General features: G+C 47.3%; 1 protein-coding gene across 1 annotated transcript in view; it reads left to right on the top strand.

Annotated features, from left to right (window-relative positions):
- Nucleotides 1–22,298, top strand: part of ube2g2 (ubiquitin-conjugating enzyme E2G 2 (UBC7 homolog, yeast)) — a 58,774-nt gene extending 36,476 nt beyond the window's left edge. Inside the window, exons 4-6 of the mRNA XM_067988001.1 lie at nucleotides 4,954–5,072; nucleotides 5,264–5,404; nucleotides 17,040–22,298. Of these exons, the coding sequence (XP_067844102.1) occupies nucleotides 4,954–5,072; nucleotides 5,264–5,404; nucleotides 17,040–17,152 (373 nt within the window). The 3' untranslated portion in view covers nucleotides 17,153–22,298. The remainder of the gene's footprint in view (nucleotides 1–4,953; nucleotides 5,073–5,263; nucleotides 5,405–17,039) is intronic.
- The last annotated feature ends 520 nt before the right edge of the window (nucleotides 22,299–22,818 follow it).

Genomic DNA, 22,818 nt, shown 5'->3' with positions numbered 1-22,818 from the left:
TTCAAAACTGAGATTGATAGATTTTTGATAGGTAAGGGTATTAAAGGATGTGGAACCAAGGTGGGTAGATGGAGTTAGGATACAGATCAGCCATGATCTAATTGAATGGCGGAGGAGGCTTGGGGGGCTGAAAGGCCTCCTCCAGCTCCTATGTTCCGTCCTATGTTCCTATGGGTGCAGGAATATGAAGAATGGCATGCTTACATTGGGTACATTGTTGTATGGGTTTACGGGATTAGGGCTCCTTGACTGCACGGAAGTGTGTGTTTAGGCCGGGATGCATTTGGCACACTTCACTTAATCAACTGGCAGATGTTTGCTCATTAACTAAAAAGACAATTTTACTGGCAGCCATTGTGGTGGTGTGGAGAATCCAAAGCATGTTTTATTGTGGCCCGGTTAATGATGCTGAAAATACTGCTGCTGTCGTGGGAACAATGGGGCCACTATCTTTGCTCTCCTCTCAGGTGCAGGACAATGCTCAAGCCACAATTCTCCCAGACTCAACACATTGAAAATGACCAATCAATGGTCTAGGCTTGGATTCCTGGTTTGTGCTGAATTATTTATACGGGGTCTTTCACATCCTCAGAAGTACTTCACAGCCAAATGAAGTGCAGTAATTGTTAGGTAGACAGTCAGGGCGGCCAATTTGCACACAGCAAGGTTGCACAAACACCACTGAGATAAATAACCAGATAATCTGTTTTGGTGATGTTGGTTGAGGAATAAATGTTTGCCAGGGCACCAGGGAGAACTACCCTGCTCTTCTTCGAAATAGTGCTATGGGATCTTTTACGCCCACCTGAGAGAGCAGATGGGGCCTCGGTTTAACAGCACCTCCGAAAATGTAGCACTCCTTCAGTACTACACTGGAGTGTTAGCATAGATTGTGAGCTCAAGTCCCTGACTCAGAGGCGAGAGTACCACTGAGCCAAGGATTAGGTGATCACAGCCACTGCAGCAATGGCAGTGCCTGTTCCTGAAACGTGTTCAGTGACTCCATACTGGAAAATGTGTGTGGACAAGACAACTATCCTGTGATGTCCCCACAATTGAACAGCCAGGTGACACTCCCTGTTTAGCTCACACAAGGATAATGGCCGCAGCATGGAATGTGTCTTCAGGAAAAAACGCAAACATAAAGCCTGCCATGCCTGGCAGGCGTTACAAACACTCCCCTGCTTTTCATTAACATTGTATGTTTTGTATAGCTACGATATTGCTTCTTTTTAGGGCCAAATTATAAGTGTGGTTCTTTGATGTTTTGAATGGCTGAATAAATAATAGCGATCTACTTCCATTGTGACTGAAAATTACAGTTAGTCCTGTTGATTGAAGGACTTGTGGTGGGTTAGTATCCTTCAATCATAGAATCATAGAAAATAGGAGCAAGAGTAGGCCATTCAGCCCTTCGGGCCTGCTCCATCATTCAAAATGATCATGGCTGATCGTCTAACTCAGTACCCTGTTCCCGCTTTTTCCCCATATCCCTTGATCCCTTCAGCATTAAGAAATATATCTATCTCCTTCTTGAATATATTTAATGACTTGGCCTCCACTGCCTTCTGTGGTGGAGAATTCCACAAGTTCACCACCCTCTGAGTGAAGAAATTTCTCCTCAGCTCAGTTCTAAATGGCATACCCTGTATCCTGAGACAGTGACCCCTGGTTATGGATTCCCCATCCATTGGGAACATCCTCCCTGCATCCACTGTCTAGTCCTGTTAGAATGTTATATGTTTCAATGATATCCCCTCTCATTCTTCTAAACTCTAGTGAATATAGGCCTAGTCGACCCAATCTCTCCTCATACGTCAGTCCTGCCATCCCAGGAATCAGTCTGGTAAACCTTCGTTGGACTCCCTCCATGGCAAGGACATCCTTCCTCAGATAAGGAGATCAAAACTGCACACAATACTCCAGATGTGGTCTCACCAAGGCCCTGTACAACTGCAGTAAGACATCCCTGTTTCTGTACTCAATCCCCTTGCAATGAAGGCCAACATACCATTCGCCTTCCGAACTGCTTGCTGCACCTGAATGCTCGCTTTCAGTGACTGGTGTACAGGGGCACCCAAGTCTCGTTGCACCTCCCCTTTTCCTAACCTATCACCATTCAGATAATCTGTCTTTCTGTTTTTACAACCAAAGTGGATAACCTCACATTTATCCACATTATACTGCATCTGCCGTGTTCTTGCCCACTCACCCAACTTGTCTAAATCACATTGGAGCCTCTTTGCATTCTCCTCACAGCTCACATTCCACCCCGGCTTTGTGTCGTCTGCAAACTTGGAAATATTACATTTAGTTCCCTCATCCAAATCATTGATATATATTGTGAATAGCTGGGGCCCAAGCACTGATCCCTGCGGTACCCCACTAGTCACTGCCTGCCACCCGGAAAAAGACCCGTTTATTCCTACTCTCTGTTTCCTGTCTGTCAACCAATTCTCAATCCATGCCAGTATATTCCCCCCAATCCCATGTGCTTTAATTTTGCACACTAACCTCTTGTGTGGGACCTTATCAAAAGCCTTCTGAAAATCCAAGTACACCACATCCACTGGTTCTCCCCTATCTATTCTACTAGTTACCTCCTCAAAAAAACTCCAGTAGATTTGTTAAGCATGATTTCCCTTTCATGAACCCATGTTGACTTTGTCCAATCCCATTAATGCCTTCCAAGTGTTCTGTTATCACATCTTTTACAATAGACTCTAGCATTTTCCCCACTACTGATGTTAGGCTAACTGGTCTGTAATTCCCTGTTTTTTCTCTCTCTCCTTTTTTAAATAGTGGGGTTACATTTGCCACCCCTCCAATCTGTAGGAACTGTTCCAGAGTCTATATAATTTTGGAAGATGATCACCGATGCATCCACTATTTCCAGGGCCACTTCCTTTAGTACTCTGGGATGTAGATTATCAGGCCCTGGGGATTTGTCAGCCTTTAGCCCCATTAATTTCCCTAGCACTATTTTTTTTGCTAATATTGGTTTCCTTCAGTTCCTCCTTCTCACTAGACCCTTGGTTCCCTAACATTTCTGGCAGGTTATTTGTGTCCTCCTTTGTGAAGACAGAACCAAAGTATGTGTTTAATTGTTCTGCCATTTCTTTGTTCCCCATTATAATTTCCCCCATTTCTGACTGTAAGGGACCTACATTTGTCTTCACTAATCTTTTTCTCGACATATTTATAAAAGCTTTTACAGTCAGTTTTTATGTTCCCTGCTAGTTTACTCTCATACTCTCTTTTTCCCCTCTTAATCAATCTCTTTGTTCTCCTTTGCTGAATTCTAAACTGCTCCCAATCCTCATGCTTACCGCTTTTTCTAGTAATTTTATATGTCTCCTCTTTGGATCTAATACTATCCCTAATTTCTTTTGTAAGCCACGGTTGAGCCACCTTTCCTGTTTTATTTTTGCGCCAGACAGGAGTGAATAATTGTTGTAATTCCTGCACACGTTCTTTAAATATTAGCCATTGCCTATCCACCGTCATCCCTTTTAGTAAAGTTCCCCAATCTATCATAGCCAACTCACACCTCATACTTTTGTAATTTCCTTTATTTAGATTCAGGACCCTAGTTTCGGATTCAACTACTTCACTCTCCATCTTAATGAGGAGTTCTATCATGTTATGGTCGCTCTTCCCTAAGGGACCCCGCACAACAAGATTGTTAATTAATCCTTTCTCATTGCACAATACCCAGTCTACGATCGCCTCGTATCTACTTGGTTCCTCAACATATTGGTCTAGAAAACCATCACGTACACACTCCAGGAATTCCTCCCCCACAGTATTACTGCTAATTTGGTTTGACCAATCTATATGTTGATTAAAGTCACCCATGATTATAGTTATATCCTTCTTGCATTCGTCTCTAATTTCCTGTTTAATGCCCTCCCCTACATCTCCACTACTGTTTGGGGGCCTATAGACAACCCCCACCAACGTTTTCTGCCCCATGGTGTTTCTTAGCTCCACCCATACAGATTCCACATGATGATTTTCCGAGCCAATATCCTTCCTCACTATTGCATGGATTTTCTCCTTTACTAACAACGCTACCCCACCTCCTTTCCCTTTTTGCCTGTCCTTCCTAAATATTGAATATCCCTGGATGTTCAGTTCCCATCCTTGGTCACCCTGCAGCCATGTCTCCGTAATCGCAACTATATCGTACCCGTTAATATCTATCTGTGCTGTTAATTCATCTACCTTATTGCGAATGCTCCGCGCATTAAGACACAATGCCTTTAGACTTGTCTTTTTAAGATTGCTAGTCATCTTAGTTTTATTTTGCACTATGGCCCTATTTGTTTTTTGCCCTTGTTTTCTCTGCCTTCCACTATTGCTTCTTCCCTTCCTGTCTTTTGTTTCTATCCTTGTTTCCCCCTCCTCTGTCTCCCTGCTCAGGTTCCCATCCCCCTGCCATTCTAGTTTAAACCTTCCCCATCATCTAATCCTATGCCCATTCCACCCCAGTTCACATCTCGGTGAGTGATTTAAGTTTTTAAAATGTTCTCAATAATCCCACAGAATAGTGGAGTGCAGCTCAGACTGTGATAAGGTAGTCGATCTGGAGTCGGTTCACACCTTTTAAAAGGGAACTGGATCACTATCTATTGAGAAGGTTTGATGGTCATGGAGATATGCATTCAAGTGAGGTAGGAGGAGGGCCATGGTGCCCCTTAAAGCAGGGGTCACAGGTCCCAGGACGGAATGGGCTTGATGGACTGAATGCCTTTTTCCCGCTTTGTACTTTCTGCTCGTATCCTAATGAGCAGGGAAGAAACTAAAGATCATCTTGCTCTATTTAAAAATTAAGCAGTTTTAAGTGAGGTCCCAGCGGCTTTAAATGAGGTAGGAGGAGGGTGAAACGGATGTGATCCCTGTGTGTGATTCAGGAGCCACAAATCTCTGACTTTCTGTTTGGTTTGTTAGGGGCCCAGAGGACACCTGTTTTGAAGGCGGAGTGTTTCCAGCTATCCTCAGTTTCCCGCACGATTATCCACTCAGTCCACCAAAAATGCGTTTCACTGGAGAGATGTTCCACCCAAATGGTAAGTGATCATTTTGGTACAGTCCAAGAGGCTCCTGCTTATTAGCAGGAAGAGTTTATTGGATTCTTGCTTGTTTGTGCTGGAATCTTTGCAACAGGTTGATTTATGCAGTGTGGGTTGCGAATGTTCATGTATACAGTGTAATCCACGCAGGCTCCCTTCTTTATTTGATCGTTGATTTATTGCTACAGTTTACCCAGACGGGAGGGTTTGCATCTCGATCCTTCACGCTCCAGGCGATGACCCCATGGGATACGAGAGCAGTGCGGAGCGATGGAGTCCTGTTCAGAGCGTCGAGAAGATTCTTCTCTCAGTCGTGAGCATGCTGGCAGGTAAAGTTCAGCACGGATTATGCTGTTGACCAGGATCAGGGGGCCCCAGAGGAAACCTGTTTTGAAGTGGTGGGGGCGGGGGGTCCCAGATGTTTGACACAATTTTGCATTTATAATGGAGGCCTGGAGTTGTTACCTGGGCTCAGCATTGGATCCAATCTCCTTGTGTTTCAGTGGAACTACCCTAATTATACTGTGGAGCAACTCCAGTGAAACAGGAGTCACTAAAACCAGGTGCCTCCTCTGCCCACACCCCAAGCCTGCCTAAAGAAAGTTCTAACATTATTTTTAAAAAAAGGAAAAGGAAAAGAACACTCTTGTAATGTAGGAAACGCAGCAGCCAATTTACATACAGCAAGGTCCCACAAACCACAATGTGATAATGACCAGATAACCTGTTTTTCGTGATATTGGTTGCGGGATAAATATTGGCCAGGACACTGGGGAGAACTGACCCACTCTTCTTTGAATAGTGCCATGGGATCTTTTACGTCCACCTGAGAGGGCAGACAGGTCCTCAATTTAACGTCTCATCCGAAAAATGGCTCCTCCGACAGTGTAGCACGCCCTCAGTACTGCACTGGAGTGTCAGTCTAAATTTTGTGCGCAAGTCACTGGAGTGGGATTTGAACCCACGACGTTCTGGCTCAGGCGAGAGTGCTACTAACTGAGCACGTGCTATGCACATCCATGTACGTAAATTGTGTTTTTTTTTAAATGGAAGTTGGTGGGGGGTGGTGGGAATTGCTTTCTCTTCCTTTCTCTTCCTTTTTAGCACCTGAAGGTCCAGCACTTGGTGATTGGGAACGGAGAGAGATGGAGAGAGACTGAGAGAGAGAATGTGATTGGGGAGAGAGAGAGAGAGAGAGTGACATGGGGGGGGGTAGAGAGAGAGAGAATGCCATTGGGGGGGATAGAGAGAGAGAGAGAGAGAATGCCATTGGGGGGGGAAGAGAGACTGAGAGAGAGAATGCGATTGGGGAGTGAGAGAGAGAGAGAGAGAGAGAAAGAATGCCATGGGTGGGGGGGGGGAGAGAGAGAGAGAGAGAGAAAGAGAGAATGCTATTGGGAGGGGAGAGAGAGAGAGAATGCCATTGCGGGGGGGGGGGGGAGAGAGAGAGAGAGAGAATGCCATTGCGGGGGGGGGGGGGGAGAGAGAGAGAGAGAGAATGCCATTGCGGGGGGGGGGGGGGGGAGAGAGAGAGAGAGAATGCCAGTGGTGGGGGGGGGGGAGGAGAGAGAGAGAGAGAGAGAATGCCATTGTGGGAGAGAGAGAGAGAGAATGCCATGGGGGGGGGAGGAGAGAGAGAGAGAGAGAATGCCATTGTGGGAGAGAGAGAGAGAGAGAGAATGCCATGGGGGGGGGAGGAGAGAGAGAGAGAGAGAATGCCATTGTGGGAGAGAGAGAGAGAGAGAGAATGCCATGGGGGGGGGGGGAAGAGAGAGAGAGAGAATGCCATTGCGGGGGGGGGGGAGAGAGAGAGAGAGAGAGAGAATGCCATGGGGGGGGGGGAGGAGAGAGAGAGAGAGAGAGAGAGAGAATGCCATTGTGGGGGGGAGAGCGAGAGAGAGAGAGAGAATGCCATGGGGGGGGGGGAGGAGAGAGAGAGAGAGAGAGAGAGAGAATGCCATTGTGGGGGGGAGAGCGAGAGAGAGAGAGAGAATGCCATGGGGGGGGGGGGAAGAGAGAGAGAGAGAATGCCATGGGGGGGGGGGGGAAGAGAGAGAGAGAGAATGCCATGGGGGGGGAGGGGGAGAGAGAGATAGAGAGAATGAATGCCTTTGGGGGGGGGAAGAGAGAGAGAGAGAGAGAATGCCATTGGGGGGGGGGGGGGGAGAGAGAGAGAGAGAGAGAATGCCATTGGGGGGGGGGGGAGAGAGAGATAGAGAGAATGAATGCCTTTGGGGGGGGGAAGAGAGAGAGAGAGAGAGAATGCCATTGGGGGGGGGGGGGGAGAGAGAGATAGAGAGAATGAATGCCTTTGGGGGGGGGAAGAGAGAGAGAGAGAGAGAGAATGCCATTGGGGGGGGGGGGAGAGAGAGAGAGAGAGAGAATGCCATTGGGGAGAGAGAGAGAGAATGCCATGTGGGTGGGGGGAGAGAGAGAGAATACCAAGGGGGGGGAGAGAGAGAGAGAATACCAAGGGGGGGGAGAGAGAGAGAGAATACCAAGGGGGGGGAGAGAGAGAGAGAATACCAAGGGGGGGAGAGAGAGAGAATGCCATGGGGGGGGAGAGAGAGAGAGAATACCAAGGGGGGGGAGAGAGAGAGAGAATACCAAGGGGGGGGAGAGAGAGAGAGAATACCAAGGGGGGGGAGAGAGAGAGAGAATACCAAGGGGGGGAGAGAGAGAGAATGCCATGGGGGGGGGGGAGGGAAAGATAGAGAGAGAATGCCAAGGGGGGGAGAGAGAGAGAGAATGCCATGGGGGGGGGGGGGAGAGAGAGAGAATGCCATGGGTGGGGGGGGGGGGGAGAGAGAGAGAGAGAGAGAAAGAGAGAATGCTATTGGGAGGGGAGAGAGAGAGAGAATGCCATTGCGGGGGGGGGGGGGGGAGAGAGAGAGAGAGAGAATGCCATTGCGGGGGGGGGAGAGAGAGAGAGAGAGAGAGAGAGAATGCCATTGCGGGGGGGGGGGGGGGAGAGAGAGAGAGAGAGAGAGAGAATGCCAGTGGTGGGGGGGGGAGGAGAGAGAGAGAGAGAGAGAGAGAATGCCATTGTGGGAGAGAGAGAGAGAGAATGCCATGGGGGGGGGGAGGAGAGAGAGAGAGAGAGAGAGAATGCCATTGTGGGAGAGAGAGAGAGAGAGAGAGAATGCCATGGGGGGGGGGGAAGAGAGAGAGAGAGAGAGAATGCCATTGCGGGGGGGGGGGGGGAGAGAGAGAGAGAGAGAATGCCAGTGGTGGGGGGGGAGGAGAGAGAGAGAGAGAGAGAATGCCATTGGGGGGGGGGGAGAGAGAGAGAGAATGCCATTGGGGGGGGGGGAGAGAGAGAGAGAGAGAGAGAGAGAGAATGCCATTGGGGAGAGAGAGAGAATGCCATGTGGGTGGGGGGAGAGAGAGAGAATGCCAAGGGGGGGGAGAGAGAGAGAGAATACCAAGGGGGGGGAGAGAGAGAGAGAATACCAAGGGGGGGAGAGAGAGAGAATGCCATGGGGGGGGGGGAGGGAAAGATAGAGAGAGAATGCCAAGGGGGGGGAGAGAGAGAGAGAATGCCATGGGGGGGGGGAAGAGAGAGAGAGAGAATGCCATGGGGAGGGGAGGGAGAGAGAGAGAATGCCATGGGGGGGGAGGGAGAGAGAGAGAATGCCATGGCGGGGGGAGGGAGAGAGAGAGAGAATGCCATGGTGGGGGTAGAGAGAGAGAGAATGCCATGGGGGGGGGAGAGAGAGAAAGAGAATGCCTTGGGGTGGGAGAGAGAGAGAGAGAGAGAATGCCATGGTGGGGGGGGGGGGGGAGAGAGAGAGAGAGAGAGAGAGAGAGAGAATGCCATTGAGGGGGGGGGGAGAGAGAGAGAGAGAGAGAGAGAGAGAATGCCATTGGGGGAGAGAGAGAGAATGCCATTGGGGAGAGAGAGAGAGAATGCCATTGGGGAGAGAGAGAGAGAATGCCATTGGGGAGAGAGAGAGAGAATGCCATTGGGGAGAGAGAGAGAGAGAATGCCATTCGGGGGGGAATAGAGAGAGAGAGCATGCCATTGGGGGGGGGGGGAGAGAGAGAGAGAGAGAGAGAGAGCATGCCATTGGGTAGAGAGAGAGAGAGAGAGCATGCCATTGGGTAGAGAGAGAGAGAGAGAGCATGCCATTGGGTAGAGAGAGAGAGAGAGCATGCCATTGGGTAGAGAGAGAGAGCATGCCATTGGGTAGAGAGAGAGAGCATGCCATTGGGTAGAGAGAGAGAGCATGCCATTGGGTAGAGAGAGAGAGCATGCCATTGGGTAGAGAGAGAGAGCATGCCATTGGGTAGAGAGAGAGAGCATGCCATTGGGTAGAGAGAGAGAGCATGCCATTGGGTAGAGAGAGAGAGCATGCCATTGGGTAGAGAGAGAGAGCATGCCATTGGGTAGAGAGAGAGAGAGCATGCCATTGGGTAGAGAGAGAGAGAGCATGCCATTGGGTAGAGAGAGAGAGAGCATGCCATTGGGTAGAGAGAGAGAGAGAGAGCATGCCATTGGGTAGAGAGAGAGAGAGCATGCCATTGGGTAGAGAGAGAGAGAGCATGCCATTGGGTAGAGAGAGAGAGCATGCCATTGGGTAGAGAGAGAGAGCATGCCATTGGGTGGAGAGAGAGAGAGCATGCCATTGGGTAGAGAGAGAGAGAGCATGCCATTGGGTAGAGAGAGAGAGAGCATGCCATTGGGTAGAGAGAGAGAGAGCATGCCATTGGGTAGAGAGAGAGAGAGAGCATGCCATTGGGTAGAGAGAGAGAGAGAGCATGCCATTGGGTAGAGAGAGAGAGAGCATGCCATTGGGTAGAGAGAGAGAGCATGCCATTGGGTAGAGAGAGAGAGCATGCCATTGGGTAGAGAGAGAGAGCATGCCATTGGGTAGAGAGAGAGAGAGAGCATGCCATTGGGTAGAGAGAGAGAGAGAGCATGCCATTGGGTAGAGAGAGAGAGAGCATGCCATTGGGTAGAGAGAGAGAGAGCATGCCATTGGGTAGAGAGAGAGAGAGCATGCCATTGGGTAGAGAGAGAGAGAGCATGCCATTGGGTAGAGAGAGAGAGAGCATGCCATTGGGTAGAGAGAGAGAGAGCATGCCATTGGGTAGAGAGAGAGAGAGCACGAGAGAGAGCACGCCATTGGGTAGAGCGAGAGGGAGAGAGAGAACGCCAGTGGGGAGGGAGAGGGGGAGAGAGAGAACGCCAGTGGGGAGGGAGAGGGAGGGAGAGAGAGAGAGAGAACGCCAGTGGGGAGGGAGAGGGAGAGAGAGAACGCCAGTGGGGAGGGAGAGGGAGAGAGAGAACGCCAGTGGGGAGGGAGAGGGAGAGGGAGAACGCCAGTGGGGAGGGAGAGGGAGAGGGAGAACGCCAGTGGGGAGGGAGAGGGAGAACGCCAGTGGGGAGGGAGAGGGAGAACGCCAGTGGGGAGGGAGAGGGAGAGAGAGAACGCCAGTGGGGAGGGAGAGGGAGAGAGAGAACGCCAGTGGGGAGGGAGAGGGAGAACGCCAGTGGGGAGGGAGAGGGAGAGAGAGAACGCCAGTGGGAAGGGAGAGAGAGAACGTCAGTGGAACGCCAGTGGGAAGGGAGAGGGAGAGAGAGAACGCCAGTGGGAAGGGGGGAGAGAGAGAGAGAGAGAGAGAGAGAGTGAGTGCACGCCAGTGGGAAGAGAGAGCGGGAGAGAACGCCAGTTGGAAGGGAGAGCGGGAGAGAACGCCAGTGGGAAGGCCGAGCGGGAGAGAACGCCAGTGGGAAGGGAGAGCGGGAGAGAACGCCAGTGGGAAGGGAGAGCGGGATAGAACGCCAGTGGGAAGGGAGAGAGGGAACACACGCCAGTGGGAAGAGAGAGAGAGGGAGAGAGAGAACACACGCCAGTGGGAAGGGTGGGAGAGAGAGAACACACGCCAGTGGGAAGGGTGGGAGAGAGAGAACACACGCCAGTGGGAAGGGTGGGAGAGAGAGAACACACGCCAGTGGGAAGGGTGGGAGAGAGAGAACACACGTCAGTGGGAAGGGAGGGAGAGAGAACACACGCCAGTGGGAAGGGAGGGAGAGAGAGAGAACGCCAGTGGGAAGGGAGGGAGAGAGAGAGAACGCCAGTGGGAAGGGAGAGGGAGAGAGAGAACGCCAGTGGGAAGGGAGAGGGAGAGAGAGAGACCACCAGTGGGAAGGGAGAGGGCGAGAGAAAATGCCAGTGGGAAGGGAGAGGGAGGGAGAGGACGCCGGTGGGAAGGGAGAGGGAGGGAGAGAACGCCGGTGGGAAGGGAGAGGGAGGGAGAGGACGCCGGTGGGAAGGGAGAGGGAGGGAGAGAACGCCGGTGGGAAGGGAGAGGGAGGGAGAGAACGCCGGTGGGAAGGGAGAGGGAGGGAGAGAACGCCGGTGGGAAGGGAGAGGGAGGGAGAGAACGCCAGTGGGAAGGGAGAGGGAGAACGCCAGTGGGAAGGGAGAGGGAGGGAGAGAACGCCAGTGGGAAGGGAGAGGGAGGGAGAGAACGCCAGTGGGAAGGGAGAGGGAGGGAGAGAACGCCAGTGGGAAGGGAGAGGGAGGGAGAGAACGCCGGTGGGAAGGGAGAGGGAGGGAGAGAACGCCAGTGGGAAGGGAGAGGGAGAACGCCAGTGGGAAGGGAGAGGGAGGGAGAGAACGCCAGTGGGAAGGGAGAGGGAGGGAGAGAACGCCAGTGGGAAGGGAGAGGGAGGGAGAGAACGCCAGTGGGAAGGGAGAGGGAGGGAGAGAACGCCAGTGGGAAGGGAGAGGGAGGGATAGAACGCCAGTGGGAAGGGAGAGGGAGGGAGAGAACGCCAGTGGGAAGGGAGAGGTCGAGAGAGAACGCCAGTGGGAAGGGAGAGGGAGAGAGAGAACGCCAGTGGAAAGGGAGAGGGAGAACGCCAGTGGGAAGAAAGGGAGAGGGAGAGAGAGAACGCCAGTGGGAAGAGAGAGAGAACGCACGCCAGTGGGAAGGGAGAGAGAGAGAGAGAGAAAGCCAGTGGGGAGGGAGGGAGAAAGCCAGTGGGGAGGGAGGGAGAGAACGCCAGTGGGAAGGGAGAGAGAACGCCAGTGGGGGTGGGTGAGAGAGAGAGAGAGAGAACGCCAATGGACAGTGGCTTTGGGAGATTCAAAAGCAAAGCATGACAGCCGTTTTACATCGGCACGAACTGTGCAAGACTTTGGGCCTGTGATGAAACGTTTGTCCTCTGTAAGGCCTTGTTGACTTAGGCGCTGTTTGGATGTAAACTGCGTCATTTATAATGGAAACAGCCTGTATTTCTGGGGAGGACTGGGTTTGTTTTATTCCCCTGCCCTTTCCCCGTAGCCCTCAAATTTTCCCCCTTCAAATATTCATCCAGTTCCCTTTTGAAAGTTATTGTTGAATCTGCTTCCACCACCCTTTCAGGCAACGCATTCCAGATCACAACAACTCACTGTAAAAAAAATTCTCCTCATCTCACCTCTGGCTCTTTTGCAAGATTATTTTAAATCTGTGTCCTCTGGTTACCGATCCTTCTGGCACTGGAAACAGTTTCTCCCTTTAACCTTCTTTGCTCTGAGGAGAACAATTCCAGCTTCTCCAGTCTCTCCACATAACTGAAGTCCCTCATCCCTGGTATCAATCTAGTAAATCTCCTCTGCACCCTCTCCAAAGCCTTGACGTCCTTCCTAAAGTGTGGTGCCCAGAATTGGACACAATACTTGAGCTGGGAGCTAAACCAGTGATTTATAAAGGTTTAGCATAACTTCCTTGCGTTAGTACTTCATGCCTTTATCAATAAAGCCCAGGATCCCATATGCTTTTTTTAACTGCCTTTTCAACTTATCCTGCCACATTCAAAAAATTGTACACGTACCCCCAGGTCTCTCTGTTCCTGCACCCGGTTTAAAATTGTACCATTTAGCTTATATTGCCTCTTATTCTTCCTACCAAAATCCACGACTGCCATGTGTCTGCCTATTTCACCAGTCTGTGTCCTCCTGAAGTCTGTTACTATCTTCCTCACTGTTTACTACATTTCCGAGTTTCGTGTCATCTGCAAACTTTGAAATTATGCCCTGTATACCCATGTCCAGGTCATAATAAATATATATATATATATATATATATATTAATAAGAGCAGTGGTCCTAATACTGACCCCTGGGGAACACCACTGTATACTTCCCTCCAGTCTGAAAAATAACCATTCACCACTACTCTCTGCTTTCTGTCTCTTAGCCAAATTCATATCCATGTCGCCACCACAATTTGCTGTCTGTGGGACTTTGCTGTGTGCAAACTAACATTTGCCTAGATAACGATAAAGATCTATATAAATGTGAATCCTTTTAAACAAATTGAATTAAGAACAACGTACACTTCATAAGACAGATCTTCTAATGGTAGCCTTTTTTATATTCATTCTTGGGATGTGGGCGTCGCTGGCAAGGCCGGCATTTATTGCCCATCCCTAGTTGCCCTTGAGATGGTGGTGGTGGGCCGCCTTCTTGAGTCCATGTGGTGAAGGTGCTCCCACTGAGCTGTTAGGTAGGGAGTTCCAGGATTTTGACTTAGCGACAATGTAGGAACGGCGATATATTTCCAAGTCAGGATGGTGTGTGACTTGGATGTGATGGTGTTCCCATGCACCTGCTGCCCTTGCCCTTCTAGGTGGTGGAAGTACCAGGTTTGGGAGGTGCTGTCGAAGAATCCTTGGCGAGTTGCTGCAGTGCATCCTGCAGGTAGTACACGCTGCAGGCATGGTACGCTGGTGGTGGAGGGAGCCGATATTTAAGGTGATAACATAGTGTGCGCTATATGTGCCTCAGGGGAGTCCAACTCTGTCCAAAACATCTGACAAGAGTGACCTCCTGGAATGCAGTAAGGGAACATCATAAGGCTTGGATTGGGAGACCTGCGAAGATGACAGACTGGGCCACAGGGAGAGTGAGCCCCATCGGATTCTAGAATGGGGCTAGGGCGTGGGAGGAGCAGCAGGTTTGCAGGTGGCTGGGGACCAGAAGGAAGTGATGGGGAAAGGGATTTTCAATGTTAAATTTCAAAATTGAAGACTAAAATAAAAATATTGGGAAAACAAAAAAAGAACTGACCCTCGGGCTGCAAAACACCTAAAAATAGGTTGAAAATGGAAATGACAGGTGGGCCTGGGTCACATCGCCACCTAGTGCCAATGGCCTTCAATTACATTATAAAACACAAATGGCCTATTCCCATTATAAAATTTAGCCATTAAAAAGCATGGCACAAAAATCGTGACATAGGAAGTGAGGTTAATGTGGACAGGAAGCCTGTGCTGTGTACAAGAATTAATATCGAAAGTGTTGAGTGTTGTTGCTGAATGGATTGGGCTGTACCTGTTGGAGGTAGCAAAGTTCTAAGAAGAATGCAAGGAAGAGATAAATGAGAAGGAAGACTGAGAAAATAGAGGTTGGGAAGGAGGAAACAAATGAAGGACACTGGTTCAAAATAAACAGACCCAGAGGAACAGACCCGGGTGAAAACCATAATTGTGGGAATGAGAAAGGGCTGTGCTGCAGAGAGAGAAGTGCAAGGGCACAGAATGTGCCAGTTGGAAATGACCGTGGAAAATTATTTGAGCAGGGGAAGAACAAAATAACTGAGGGTGGAAAGTTTCAAAGGAAGAATGACGAGGCTGGAGGAGAAATCAACTGGGGTTACCAACCCTCCAGGATTGTCCTGGAGTTTCCAGGAATTAAAGATTGATCTTCTAGACATTGCTGCAAGTAACCCAGGAGAAAAATCATATAGGGCACTAAAAAAAATTGTGTATTTTAATTTTCTTTGAACACTTTCATTTATTAGTTATAAAAACATTGGAGATGGGAAAAAAAGCTGTTTGATTGGGCAGTGCAGTTGGAGGCAGGAGGTCATATGATGAAACCTCCAGGAATACATCCAACCGGAGTTGGTAACCCTAGAATCAACAGGTGACTGAAAATCTTGGTTTGATAGCTTGAAATGCATCACCTCGAAACATAAACAAATACACGTGCATGTATGTAGCACAGTAGTTAATAGGCTTATGGACTTAACTTTGTTCTTAATTTAATTATGTTTTTTTTTGCGTTCCTATTTTATACTAATTTATAATCTTTTCTAAGTCTTCTACCTTAAGTTGCACAGTGGATCATTGTGTTCAACCGTGTTGTACATCAGTTGTACACAAGTATCACAACCGTATACTGTGAGCGCAGGAGACGCAACACCTATCCCATCACCTCCTCCCTTCCCACCGTCCAGGGCCCCAAACACACTTTCCAGGTGAATCAGTGATTTACTTGTACTTCTTTCAATTTAGTATACTGTATTCGCTGCTCACAATGCGGCCTCCTCTACATTGGGGAGATCAAACACCGACTGGGTGATCGGTTTGCTGAACACCTCCGCTCTGTCCGCAAGCGTGGCCCTGACCTGCTGGTCGCTTGCCGTTTTGATTCCCCGTCCCACTCCCACTCTGACCTCTCTTTCCTCGGCCTCTTACACTGTTACAATGAAGCTTAACGGAAGCTCGAGGAACAGCATCTCATCTTTCGATTAGACACTTTACAACCTTCCAGACTCAATATTGATTTCAATAACTTCAGATCATAACCACTGCTCCTATTTTTTTGGGCAGCAAGTGCTGGTAATGGATCTGCTGTTACTGTTTACACCTCCTCTAGACCCATCTTTTGTTTCTTGTCCCATTACCACCCTCCTTGCCTTGCACCATCATCCCTTTTGTCATTTAATCACTCCTGCCCTCCACCATTTCATAGACCTTACCTTTTGTTCTTCCCTCCCCTTCCTCCCTCCCTCTCCCCCTTTGCCTGATTCTGTACTTGTTTAAAAACTGTTTAATCTTCAACTTCTTCCAGTTCTGAAGAAAGGCCTTCGACCTGAAATGTTAACTCTGTTGTTTTCTCCACAGATCCTGCCTGACTTGCTGAGTATTTCCAGCGTTTTCTGTTTTTATTATAACTGTACACTGTCTACATGAGTATTTTGAAGTATTCATGAAATATAAAACAATGTTTAACAGTAAAAAGGAAACATTTGCACAGTGCAGGAACGTATTTTGGAAGGATGTGGAGAGGCAATATAAATTAAATGGTACAATTTTAAGGCGGGTGCAGGAACAGAGACACCTGGGGGCCCACATCCACAAATCTTTGAAGGTGGCAGGACAACTTGATAAGGCTGTTTTTAAAAAAAAACATACAGGATTCTTGACTTTATTAATAGAGGCATAGAGTACAAAAACAAATAAGTTATGCTAAACCTTCATAAATCACTGGTTAGGCTTCAGTTGGAGTATTGTGTCCAATTCTGGGCACCACACTTTAGGAAGGATGTCAAGATCTTGGAAAGGGTGCAGAGCAGATTTACTAGAATGGTACCAGGGATAAGGGACTTCAGTTATGTGGAGAGATTGGAGAAGCTGGGATTGTTCTCCTTAGAACAGAGAAGGTTAAGGGCAGATTTAATAGAGGTGTTCAATATGTTGAAGGGTTTTGACAGAATAGATAGGAAGAAACTGTTCCCACTGGCAGGAGGGTCAGTAACCAGAGGACACAGATTTAAGATAATTGGAAAAAGAACCAGAGGGGAGATGAGTAATTTTTTTAGGGGTGGTGGAAGCAGATTCAGTAGTAACTTTCAAAAGGGAATTGGATAAATACTTGAAAAGGAAAAAGTTGCAGGACTATGGGAAAAGAACAGGGACTAATTGGACAGCTTTTTCAAAGAGCCTGCATAGGCCGAATGGCTGCCTCCTGTGCTGTAAGAGTCTATGATTCTACGTAGCAAAGTTCAGGGAGGGGTTCGGCTTCTTGGCTGTAGCACCACCTGGCTCTAGCTGTCACAGCTTTGACTGCCCTTTTCCATACTTCTGGATGAGTAAAGCTTTGTCCCCAAGTTTGGGCTGCTTGTGTTATTTAACAGTGTGTGCTCCAGCTGCTAATGTTGCTTTCCCACGTTCTTTTTGCAGAGCCTAACGATGAAAGCGGAGCCAACGTGGACGCCTCAAAGATGTGGCGCGACGATAGAGGGCAGTTCTACAAAATCGCCCAGCAAACCGTGCGGAAATCTCTCGGACTGTGACCGGAGATCCCTGCAATCGTTCGGGGATCGCCTGCAGTATTTAACGGTTCTTTGCACAATGCAGTTTGTCTCCTGCTTTTCGTATCCAAGGATAAAGTTAGGATCCTCCTGTTTTTCCGGCTGATATTAGGACAGCCGTTATCGGCCTCCTGTTAAAACTTAGCGGAGCACAGAGTGGCTTTTACACCTGCAGTAGCGCTGTTACCATTTTCCATTTCAGGCACGAATAGAGCTTGAAATTGTTTTGAAGAAACAGCTGAAGGGATAAAATAACCGTCCCACAAGACACTTCAACTGTTTCTCAGTGAGTTTTGTTTCTCAAGTATTACTGTAAATGGAACTGGGTGTGGTGTTTATTCTGGACTGAACCATGTGTGCAGTTTCCAAAGGCCTTGCATCTTAATCCTGGGGACAGTGATGGGAGGGTCTCCATATCCCACCATTTGATACACCTTTGTTGAATACAGACAGATTCAGAGTCTCAGGCACGAATCAGAAGGTTTTTTTCAAACTCTTGCATAGATTCGAGTCTTCGCAATACAAAATGGAGCAGGGTGCTTTCGGCAAGTTTTCCTTACCCGTTAAAGTTTCTCAGTATCTGGTAGAGATGGGCAAAACATGGTTTGACAGTAGCCGCATAGTGGAAATCGTTTACTCAGTGATCAGTGCACCTCTCCTGTCCCTATCCTGCATTTGCCTTTATTATTCTCTTTGCAGCACGCTGATGTTTTCTAGGATAGATGGCCCTTTCAAAACAAATTTGTGCTGGTTAAAGTAATTCCCGTTTCCTGCCAACATATCAGACACTGATGATGCAGATATTTGTCTTCCCTTAACACTTGAGGACTGATATTTGGTGTGTGTGTAACTTTCAGAGTGCACTTGATTTTTGTAGCGTAACTTGAGATGGCTGCTGAATGCTGTGATCTGGAATGAAGAAAGCCTGCCAGATGAATCAAGTGTTTCTTTGAATAAAATCAAGGACTTGTTACACTAGCACGGTTCTCACAAAGTTTTCACAAAGACTTGTCTTCCCTCCAGCCCTCTACCCCCCAGGGTTCTCACAGCTCCCCCTCTCTTTTTATCCTCCGTCCCTCAAAAGAAAACTCATCGGTATGTTTACCTAGCCCTCCTCTACAACAACATGCATTTACACAGCGCCTTTAACGTAGTAAAGCGTCCCAAGGTGCTTTATGGGAGCGTGATTGGACAAAATTTGACACCGGGTGGAGAGATTTAGGGAGGGAATTCCAGAGCTTAGAGCCTAGGAAGCTGAAGGCACGGCCGCCCATGGAGGGGTGAAGGAAATCGGGGATGCACAAGAGGCCAGAATCGAGTTTTCTCTCTCCCCTCTCCCACCCAGAAGAAGTAAGTAAGCAGCATGCTTGCCTGACTGTGGTTGATGTTGAGGTGGTTTTATTGCATGACCTTGAATATTGCTGGTTGTATACCGGAGCCTCATTCACTGGACAGAATGTCTTACTGTCACTCCCAAGCCCACGCTGTATTGTTTTGCTTTACATTTTGTTTGTAATGGGGTTTTTGTGGTGTTCCCTTCCACAGGATGCAGCAGGTCACACTAAACACTGGTCGATGCTTCATGTTTTTGCTGTCTGTCATGTAACATATATGTTGTGGTCATTTTACTGTTTGCAATTCCTTCAAGTAAGAAGCAGCCTACTTTAATGGAAAGAGGGAGTAACTACTTACCATAACATTGGGACTTTGGAGGTGCCAGGAAACAAAACAAAACAAAAAAAATCAACATCTATAAACGTGCTGCCATGGTGTCTGTACCCGAGGGGCAGTCAGTTTTGGTGGGGCAACCTCCAGCCTGTGGTGACACTAGCTGCGGTTTGTTTAAGGTGCTAGTCGCTGGTAGGAATGGGCCCACAACCCTGTCCCTAATTTGGCTCTAATCTAGCAATCGGACTCCAGCACAAGCTGTACAAAATTACATATAATTTACAGCACAGAAACAGGCCACACGAAGCTCCTCCCACCATACCATACTTCACCCTATTAACATATCCTTCTCTTCCTTCCTCCCTCATGTACTTATCTGGCTTCCTATTAAATGCTATTCGCCTCAACCACTCCATGTGATAGTGAGTTCCACATTCTCACCACTCTAAATTGAGAAATTTATCCTGAATTCCTTATTGGATTTATTAGTGACTTAGACACTTGAAAAATGTCACATTGGTGCTCTAAGGCGTGTTCTTCTAAAGTTGGGCTTAAGTCACATTGTTGGGGCAGAGTAGAAGGTGCTTTGCTCTGAAGCTTGGCCCTATCTCACCCGGGAACTTGATGCTGACACTTGTTGCCTCAAATGGATGTGTTTTATTTTCCCGGTAGTAACATCCCTCTCCTTGATGGTGCAAAATATCTCCACTGTTATCATTTTTTCCTCCTGTCGGCACTGCCAATTTAAACATTTGCTCGTGTCATCCTCAGAAAACTGTTCAGTCGACAAAAGGGTTTATTTGGTAGAGCTGTTGAACAGTAGTGTCCGTGTCAGTGGTACAATATTTGGGGAGTGAAGTATCACGACAATCAGTCCTAGAGTTTCCAGTATCTGAAGCGGTTAGAATGACATCGCTGCTCACAGCTCCACATCAACAATGCCAATAATTAAAGCAGCTGGAATGACAGAAACGCATTTAAATTGTATTCACAATGTCAGTAGCAACAGGTTAATGGAGCAGGTAAGAACGCTTCTAGATCTGCAGCTGCACTGCAATAAAGCTTTTCAGTAGACTAAGGTAGATGGGACACTATTGCTAATTAGGATTTAATGTAACGCCCAATGTGTTAGATGGTTGAAAATATGTTTTAATTTCCATAGTTCTGTGATTGAATTTGTTATATACTGCATTAAAATGTTTTTGAGGGTAAACAAAGTGCAAACTTTAGATCTATGCAAAATATATTCTGGGACCTACATTCAAATTCAGACCAAATGGAGGAAGCAAAAGCATGTCTGTGCTCGCTGGCTTTTTTAGGTCCTAATGGAAATAGTGGGCCCTTTTCAATCCAATTCCACATGTTCAGAAGTGCACAGTACATAACTGCACATTATTTTATTAGTAATTTGACAATCTCGCTTCACGAGCACAAGGAATATGAGGTGCAAGAAAGGGAACATGGTACTCGTGCGTTATTCCTAATGCTGAAAATCGGATGGGTAGTTACAGGATTCCAGTGTCAGCTCTGCTTTGTAGCTGACCAGGACTCCATGCTTGCATGGGGAAGCTCTGTGTTTTAGCCCAATCACCAATAATCATGGACTGCACTGATGGGAGCCAGCGTGAGCCAGTGCATTGAGGTACACCCAACAGTTCAGTGGAACAGGAGTAGGCCATTCAGCCCTATGAGCCTGTTCCGCCATTCAGTTAGATCATGGCTGATCTGTATCTTAACTCCATCTACCCTCCTTGGTTCCATATCCCTTAATACCCTTACCTAACAAAAATCTATCATCAGTTTTGAAATTTTCAATTGACCCCCAAACTGAACAGCTTTTTGGATTTCATGATAGCATCCACAGTAAAACCCATAAGGAGGTGTTGTGAATGGGGGTCGTGACTCCTGTTAAAATGGTATGTTGCTACACCAATGAAAGTTAATTTTATTACAAAATCCTGTAATTAATTTTTAATTAAATTTAATAAAAACAGTTCAGGAGCCACAGGCATTAGTTGAAGCAGTAATAACTATTTAGCATGTATTAGCCTTAATAGTGTTTCACTAAAATGCAGGATGTTGTAATAAAATTCACTTTCACTGGTATAGCATCGTACCATTTTAACAGGAGTCACGGCCTCCATTCACAACACCACCCTATGGGATTTACTGTGGATGCTTATTACAGCAAATCTTAGTTACTTGTGACAGCCAAGTAGACTGTAGCCTATAAAATGGTCTAATAAATATTAACAATATTGGTAAAATTCTATCACTAAAGGTAATTAAATTTCATCTACATTGTTAAAATGGTGAAAGTACAGTTTCTTGTATTAAATAGAATTTACAGCACAGAAACAGGCCATTTATGCTCCACATGAGCCTCCTCCCACCTTACTTCACCTCACTCCATCAACATATCCTTCTATTCCTTTCTCCCTCATGTATTTACCTAGCCTCCCCTTAAATACATCTATGCTATTCGTCTCAATACTCCATGAGGTATCAAGTTATGCATTTTTATCGCTCTAGCATCTCATGCTGGTTGAAGTGTTTTAAAAGCTGTCCAGTGGCCATGTGCCTGAGTAACGAGTGAAACTGGGAAGAGTTGTGTTTGAAGAGACATGTCTATGGCTATATTTCTGTTGTAATTCAGTCCAATCTTTGACATGGCAGAAGCATCGTAGTGTAAAATCTTGAAGGCTCTGTCATAACTGGTAAATTTTAACTGTAGTACGCTTTACAATTTTGCCTGGTCAAAACTAGAATTGGAACAAATTTCAGGTGAATTTTACATTGCCGGTGAATTTCTCATTGCCGATGAATTCTCTATTCTCTCTAAATCTCTGTCTAAGCATTAGAAGCAGGAAACTTGTCAAAAACATAGTCCCGGGATTCAAAAGAAATCAGGATGTTTTGGGGGAAATGCAGTGTCATCTGACTGTACAGGTGAGGTGCATTAAATCTGGTTATTTACAGCAGAGTGAGAGAATCTCCTGGTGTATTGGTTTTCCAATGGCAGTCTTGGGGTTACTTAATGCCTACACAGAGGTTAAAGCATGAAATGTTCTATTACCAACGCTATCATTCAGCAACAACATCTTTCATTCATGCAGCGCCTTTAACATAGAAAAGTCCCAAAGGCGCACAGGGGCATAAGGGGAAAAAATGAATACCGAGCCAAAGAAGGAGATACTAGGAGGGTGACCAAAAATTAATCAGAGGTGGGTTTTAAAGAGGGTCTTAGAGAGTGGCGGATGGGTTGACATTCTCAAATAAGTGGTTCAGTTGGAGCCATAATTTGCTCATCCCATAAAAAATCTGCAGATTGGGATGCTTTTACCTCGTATCAACTTGGCTGGTTTCAATTATACCCAATAGCAAAAGGTTTATTTTTCTTCTGTGTAAAAATGTATACTATATATAAATATATAAAATAAATTTCTAGGTGTTTGATGAGGAGGGTGGCTTGATGAGTTTTTGTGTGTCTCTTCATTTTATTTTGTCAGCTTTGGCCCTCATCATTTGCTCTGGATTTAGTAACCGCCTGTTGTTACAGGAGCGTACAAACTGGAGACTGCTTTCAGTAGTGTCTTCCTGTTGGGCTGTGGGAGCATCTCTTTTCCTAGTGGCCTGTACTGAGTCTCAAATGATGAGCGTATATTTGCCCCGATTCCTATGTCTTAAAAGTCTGTTAACTAACCCAGTTTGACCTGTCCATTGTGCAGCTGGATTGAATTTCTCAAGGCATCAGAAGTTACATGATTAACTCAGTAGGCTTTCTAACAGAAAATGCTGGAAATATTCAGCAAGTCAGGCAGCATCAGTGGAGAAAGAAACAGAGTTAACGTTTCAGGTCGATGACCTTTCATCCGAACTGGAAGATGTTAAAGTTTTTAAGCAAGTACAGAGTGGGGAAAGTGGGGAAGGAAAGAACAAAAGGGAAGATCGCATTAGGGTGGAGGGCAGGAGTGATTAAA

Source organism: Heptranchias perlo, chromosome 7 (assembly GCF_035084215.1).
Source record: "Heptranchias perlo isolate sHepPer1 chromosome 7, sHepPer1.hap1, whole genome shotgun sequence".
In the NCBI taxonomy this organism is placed as follows: Eukaryota; Metazoa; Chordata; class Chondrichthyes; order Hexanchiformes; family Hexanchidae; genus Heptranchias; species Heptranchias perlo.
The sequence above is the reverse complement of the archived record's forward strand: the minus strand, read 5'-3'. Positions and strand labels throughout refer to the sequence as shown.